The sequence below is a fragment of the Austrofundulus limnaeus genome, unplaced genomic scaffold, assembly GCF_001266775.1.
Source record: "Austrofundulus limnaeus strain Quisiro unplaced genomic scaffold, Austrofundulus_limnaeus-1.0 Scaffold200, whole genome shotgun sequence".
Taxonomy (NCBI): Eukaryota; Metazoa; Chordata; class Actinopteri; order Cyprinodontiformes; family Rivulidae; genus Austrofundulus; species Austrofundulus limnaeus.
Genome location: NW_013952602.1, coordinates 636,693 through 644,287, shown reverse-complemented (window position 1 = coordinate 644,287; position 7,595 = coordinate 636,693). Strand labels below are relative to the sequence as shown.

The window sequence follows — 7,595 nt, the reverse complement described above, 5'->3', positions numbered from 1 at the left end:
TCTGCTATTCTTCTGCTATTTCAGCTATAGTTCTGCTACTTTCTGCTATTCTTCTGCTATTTCAGCTATAGTTCCGCTACTTTATGCTATTCTTATGCTATTTCAGCTACAGTTCTGCTACTTTATGCTATTCTTCTTCTATTTCAGCTATAGTTCCGCTACTTTATGCTATTCTTATGCTATTTCAGCTACAGTTCTGCTACTTTATGCTATTCTTCTGCTATTTCAGCTATAGTTCTGCGCAAATGGCATTCACACTTGCATTTTCGTAGGAAATGCAAATTTCTCTAGTTTTTATTGATTTTTTTAGGATGATGTCATTGGGAATTCCAGCTAGAAAGGGGAATCACCAAGCTTCATAATGATGCCAAAAATTTTACAAAGGGATTTTCTAGTGCTGTGGCAGCTGGCAGAGGAAAAAGGTCAATTTCAGGGGAAATTAAAAGGATTAGAATTAAAAGGATTATTTCTGAAAGCATACAGTGGCAGTGTGATAGTGAGTTATGGTGTGGAGGTAAGACTTTAGTATCAAGAGTACAGCCGCACCTTTTTGGTCTCATCCAACATCCAATGAGGTGTATTGACTAGAGGCGCTATCACTTTTCTTGGATGGAGAGAGCGGCCATATTGTTCAGGGTGAGGACAAGCTGGTAAAACTGAATGAGGTAACCATGACATGTTAAAATTAACTCTGCACATGAATGAAACTAAGTTCAATACTGACTGTCATAATTTTGATTTGATAGTTTGTCAGTGCATATTATCATTTCAGGTAAGGTACACGTCTGTAATGAATGATGTTTCTAAAAGGCAGAAGCTATCCAATAAAAAACTAATATTTATGTGCAGTTCTACACAGAAATCCAGCCATGATAAACTGTTTACATTGGCAGCCAACCTCTTTAGATGATAACCTCATTGCTGTCAGATTCATGTCGATGGTATCCCAGATAGCAAATTTTGAGTGAATCAACAGTGAAATATGGTCAGGCATGATATTAAATCCATGTTGAAATTATACAAAAAGTGGTTGATTTACATGTTGAAACAAGTTTTCCATCATAAATGATACTACATCCATGTCAATTCAACATTGATTAGTTGTTGGCAATTATTAGAATTCAACCATAAAGCAACATTGGTTTAATAACGTCTTTTCAATATTGTTTATTTGGCTGAATTGGATGATTGTTTGATGGTTGATTCATTATCAATCATCGACCTTAACCAAAAAGCATTTTTTTTTACCATAATTCAACATTGAATTAACATCTTTTGCTATCTGGGATGGCCCCATGTTGCTAATGCACAGAGTCTAGGTCCAAAAATCATGTCAAATTTTATGGATTGTCAGTGATTTACACAGATTTTCTGTCATTTTGCAGGGACATGGATGTAAAGACCAATTTCAGATTTTTTCCATGTTTTACAGATTTTTTCAAAAACACAAATTTAAATTTATTTAACATGTAAGAGCCTGTAGGACATTAAAAAACGTAAAAAATATCCACTTCCAACCACTGCTGCTAGAAATAAGTTCTTTTGTCCTCATTTCCTTCTGACACTGCTGCAGCTGACAGTCCTCCTGCACCCTGCCCCCTCCCCTCTGTGGCTAATACCCCCTGTGTGTGATTAATATGGAGTTTTGAGGCTCATGATACAGGTAAACATCCGAAGGGGTTGACATGTATTTAAAATACAACATGGCAGCTCAGGTAAACCAGATATATTGGCTTCAGTTTTGAAGAACAAATGCTATGAAGCTACTTTATCTTCACTCATGTTGATGGTTAATAACTAAAGAAGATTCTGAGGAGTGATTGCCTCAAAATAATCGCAACCTGCATTTTAACTTGACGTTCATCATTTACAAATATTAAATCTATTTATTTCTCCCTTTTGCTTACATGTGAATAACAGCTGCAAAAGGTTTGTTTTGCAAACATGTTAAAGTAGATATGCTCATATCTACGATGGAGTATTTGAGCCACACAACGATTTTTTTTAAATTACGAGAATAAAGTCATAATATTATGACATTAAAGTTGTATAAAAATAAAGTCATAATATCAGAATAAAGTCATAATATTACAAGATTAAAATTGTAATATTATGAGATTAAAATTGTAATATTATGAGATTAAAGTCATAATTTACGAGTTTAAAGTGATAATATTACGACTTTGAAGTCATAATACTATGAAAAAAAAGTCATAATATTGTCTTTACACGAAAAAGCATGCAGTTACCACTGCATTAAAATGAGGAATGTTGAACAACTTGTCAAGTTGTTCTTTAGTATTACTTAAAATAAATAGCTAATCCTTTAGCACATTAGCATCAAATTATCAGTAGCAGGACTTAGAAACTGTGCAAACGACTATATGATAAACTGAAGCTGTATTGTAATTAATGGATGCATTGACGGATTTAGTTGTCACGAAGCTAATTTTGGATAAAAGCATATTAATCTAACAGTGACCCGAGTCACCATGGACTACTTTGTAAACCCAGACACATGGATGTACACAGCAGGTGTGAGGAAAATAAGGAGGAAATGAGGAACGGGAAAAAGACACGTCATGATTATGACTTTTTTCCCTCGTAATATTACGACTTTAATCTCGTAAAATTATTACTTTATTCTCGTAAAATTATGACTTCAATCTTTCGACTTTAATCTCGTAATATTATGACTTTATTCTCATAAAATTATGACTTTATTCTCATAATATTACGACTTTAATGGCAATAATAATAATAAAAAAATCTTGTTGTGTGGCCCTAATACTCCGTCATACATAACTAAAAACTACAACAAGCAATTCTGCTTTGAACTAGTCTTTTTTTATCATTGATAATAAAGACAGCTCTCATTGAAGCTCACTCAGACAGCTCCTGATCACATCACTAAATGAAAACATGGTTTAGTAAAGTGACATCTTTGAAATCAGTGAGAAATGCCTCTTGGCAAACAGTCATGTTGAATGAGAATGTCAATGCTTGCAACTTGTTGAGATGTTAGCAATATTGTTTGTCATGACAACATCAACAAACTATAATCTGAGAATGTCAAAACGAATGCAACCTTATGTCCGACGTCAGCATTTATCAGACGCCAGCCTGGCAGACGACTTACCGTCAGCAGCAGAGGACGGCTTTCTTTGACAGCTCCCACACAGCCCAGACAGCCGATCACCATGATGATCGTCCCCACTGCGATGAGAAGATTGGCTGCCGACAGAGAGGGAAGGGACGACGACAGCGTGGCAAAGTTTCCCTGGGTCACCGAGAGCCAGACCCCAACGCCCAGCACGCCACATCCTCCCAACTGCAGAGGAAACGCAGAGACACAAGCCTGTCAGTAAACTAACAGGGTAGGCCAGCGCCAGCCAAACACAGGCAGAACATTAAAGGCTGAGACTTTAGTTTGTGATGTCTTTTCAGCAGCGTAGTGATGCAGGGATGTACATCAAAAAGAATAAAATGTTCCCTCAACAACTCAGGGCAGAAAGAAAGGTTGGGGTAAAAGATGAAAATGAGTAGCAGGAGGAAAAAACCACCAAGCATCATGAAGAATTGTCCCTTTGGAAAAAGTAATGTCTTTGTGTTGAATGTTAGAAAAGACTGAAAATAATTTTACAGCTGTCWGATAAATTCAAGGCTGCAGACAGCAACAGCAGTTCAGCTTTGTATATAAACTGTAAACAGAGTGGAAATTTGTTTGTTTTTTTCCTGCGGCAGTAAATCTACATGCCAGGAGCTGTAAAACCCACAAATTACCATGTCATACCTTGTTTGCTTGATCTAAATGGCTCATGTAGAGTCACTAACTTAAAAAAGGCTCAACTGATAAAAAGCACGAAAGAATAAAGCTACACTTTTTACCAATAGGATGAACATTCCCTCGTTTTTTTCTTTACGATTCACACAATTAGCATGCTGAAGATGCCAACACAACCCCGTTATCCACCTGAACAAGCTTTTGAATTTAACCTAAATGTCACCTTTACTGTATCAAAGTGCTGCGACATAAGAGCTTTAATAAATGAAACATTGTTCAATTTCAATTGGCAACACAGTTTAATAAAAAGAATTCACACTGGTCTCAAAAGTACAGCAATTAAAAAATAATGCAACAAATCTGTTCTCAGTAAAAGTGAAATAGAGAGAGTATTGTGTATGTGTGTAACTATTAACTATCATTTAATAATGTAGTCATTTTAATGCATATCTATGAATGTTTGTGGGTTCATTATTTTAGAAAAAACTGCATTATTCACTCTGATTTATCTTCATCTAAAGCCAATAACAACCTTTAATACTTATTATACTCTGAACTGGTTGTTTCCTGAGGAGGTGGGTCTCTGCTGCCTGCAGACAGACTGCTCTGCACACAGCACGGAGCGGAGGAGGCAGAGATGAGAGACAACTTGTCGATTTATTGGCGGATTTGATTTAAGGGGGCAGGGCATTCGTCTGAGGGGGCACTGCCCCCTCTTGCCCCAGCGTAGAGCCGGCCTCGTGTGGCAGAACACTTTATAACTTGTGAAATGTTGTAGGATAAGAGAGTAAAAGCATGACGGACGAACAAACCGAATGTTAGGCGTCGCGCGCAGCCTTCGCACGAGGAGCTTGGTCACGCACACGAAGTTGGACATATCTGTTGGATAATGGCGCTCTGAGCACAAATATTTAATATAAAGTTAAGTTTTATACACCAAAGTCCAAGGAGCGAAATGAGTGAGGAGAGGTTTCACTCACTCAGGACTGACCGCTGCGGCTGCTCCTGCAGACTGCTTCACCTGCTGGTTTTACTGACCTGCCCCGCTCCGCTCCACTCTGCTCTGATTGGATAAATGTGCTCTGGCGCTTGTTTCATTTGATTTGATTTTGATTTGATTTATTGATTTAACAGGAAAAGATTACTAAAGATCAAGCCTGACTCAGCATAATTGCTGTTTTACAGCAGGTTCCTGTTCTGCAGCACATAAAACACAGAATTACAGCATCACAATCACATCATCATACACCATAGACACGAAGACAAACAAGCATACCAAATTTCAGGAAGGCAGCATTTGCAAAATAGGACGTCTAAATATGAGCACAACAAAAAGTGTCCAGCAGATGGCAGACAAGATTCTTCTTAAAGGGCTGTAGTTTTGAAATGGACTTTATGTTTTGAGGAATGTCATTCCATGCTTTAGTATAAACATAGAAGAAAGACCCCTGGCTGTAACAGTTTTTAAAAGTTGGTAATYTCAGTTGTCCTTTTGTAACAGATCTAGTTGAATGACCACTTCCAGAATTTGATTTGGGCAACAATGCACAGAGAGTTTCATTTGCTGAAAGTAGTGGCGCATTTAGGGGTAGACTGGGCGGCTTTAACAACACCGCAACAGAAAACAACCGGAGTTGGTTTTTTTTCTCTCCCTTACAGATGACAGAATTCCGTCCTGGCCACATTCAAAGTGACGGAAATCCATTGTGGCGATGGAGAACTTTAAGCCCTGAAGATTAGCTTTGTGTTGAAGATGCAGATGCAGCTCTCATTTTGTTTATGGCCTTAACCCTTCTCCAAAGCTAGAAAACACATGAAGACTGGAGAAACTCCCTCTTGCCACCATGCAAGGATTAAAATCTGGTCCGTGTTCCAACCAGGACAAAAACCACACTGCTCTTCCTGACTCTAAGGTTCAACAACTGGTCTAAGACTTTTTTCAAACACTCTGAACTTTCCCAAAAAAGTCTTATAGAGACCATTGTTCGCAGTCCTCCACATGATATGGAAGAGACATGTCAACCCTAACACCCCCACAACAGCCAGAGCCTTCAGGATCTTAGGGTGAATCATCTTGTGTCCAAAGCAAGATTTTAATCATTTTTATCTTTACAAGAATCTTGTTTAGTATAAGTTCAGTGATGTTAACAGTGACAACCCTGCAGAGTATAACAGCAGCATGTGACGTTATTTGACTTTCTTACATTCTGTGGTTGACTATGTGTTTCTAAGCACAATGTTCTGAGAAAGTAGTTATTAATTTACTTGGCTCATCGGAGCTCCTGACAGTGAGCTGCCAGCTGCCGTGCAGATTGCTGAAACTGATCTGTTGTGTCCTATTTATCTGCTCGGTACCCATGTCACTGTTATTTTCCCTCCACTATCAGTTTCACATAGCACGGCTCACCACTATTCAACTATTTCCTTCACTTCTGACAGTATTCCTCAGCGTGGGCAGAGTCATCTGCCTGTTATCTCAGCACCACGTCAAGCTGCAAACATACACAGAACTTTCTTGTGTGTCTATAATTACCAGATGTGCTGTTTTAGTGGGGGTGTTTTATATTATTTTTAAAAGTCTGAGACTTGCTATTTTCAGAGTGAGAATGACAGCTGTGTTTACAAAGCTCCGCGAAGGCCAACAAGAAAAACAGCCCCTACTTGTACTTTTGAACTGTCTGTTCATAATGTGCTCCCAGATTTGTAATTTCGCCGTGATGCAGATCCGATTTTCCTGTAAGTGAGTCAGTGAGCACAGCTTCAGCGCTAGCACAGAAACATTTTCTGTTTACAGAGAATGGTGAGGACAAATCAATCACTGACCAATAAGAGGTCTGTGGGGTTTTCATGTCAATGTTTGGCTTCAGTTCAGCTCGAGTTGAAGCTCAGTTTAAAGTGAGTACAGAATTTTGTAACAGAGAAGCGCTGGTTTTAAAATTGGCCAGTTGGCTGTGGCAGCCATGTTGAACTGAGTTGGCTCCAAAAGTGAATCAGTTGTCCTTGAGTATCTAGTGATTTCTTTCTGTTTCATTAAAGTCTATCCAGTAGTTTATGAGAGTTTTTGCTAAAAATCAGAGATAACTCCAATATGTAGCAGTGCTTAAAAGAAATATCTTGTGTGATCAGTTAGAACTTGGATGGTTTGTTCGAGATTACTCTCAGCTAAAAGCACACCAAACTTTAGTTCAGTATCTTTAAAACAGACTGGATTATACTCGCATTTGTGTTGGTTAGCTGTGGCGGCCATTGTGTTGGGTTAGCTCCAAAAGTAGGTGTGGTGATTACTTTCAGAGAGTTTCATTCAATCCATCCAGTGGTTAATGAAATATTTTACTAACAGACAGATACACAAAAGCAGACACAGACAAAACCACCATTGCAAGTTTTTGTTTCTCAGCTGCAGGAAATTATCATGATCATCTCTCTCTTATTCTGTTGTAACCAATGATTTGTTTTACATACAGACTGTTGAGGCAGAATAAACATGGCATGTCCATCTTTAGCTGCGTCAAAGTTTTGGCAGCTAAGACACTAATTCAACCATTTTATTCTGTCAGTTTTGAATGAAAGAAATAAGCAGAATCGTTGGAACGTTGTTACTGACTTTCCTGATGCTTTCAAAGCCTTTTCCTGCTGTGACACAATAAAGAAAAATAAAACATTGAAAGGCAGATTCATCCAGTGAGAACGAATCAAATGTGGGAGTAGTGGGGGGTTTTCTGGGGTATGGAGGACCAAACCTATCATAATGGGAAATAAATGTAGAAATATATAAATGGCTTGAAAAAGTAAATACATGGCTAAATAAAAT

General features: G+C 38.1%; 1 protein-coding gene across 8 annotated transcripts in view; it reads right to left on the bottom strand.

The window, feature by feature from the left end:
- The window catches only part of tspan4a (tetraspanin 4a), a 270,357-nt gene that overhangs the window by 82,616 nt on the left and 180,146 nt on the right, over window positions 1–7,595 (bottom strand). For all 8 annotated transcript variants that reach the window (XM_014018733.1, XM_014018737.1, XM_014018734.1 and 5 more), the window contains one exon: window positions 3,140–3,331. In XM_014018733.1, coding sequence (XP_013874187.1) covers window positions 3,140–3,331 — 192 coding nt within the window. The remainder of the gene's footprint in view (window positions 1–3,139; window positions 3,332–7,595) is intronic.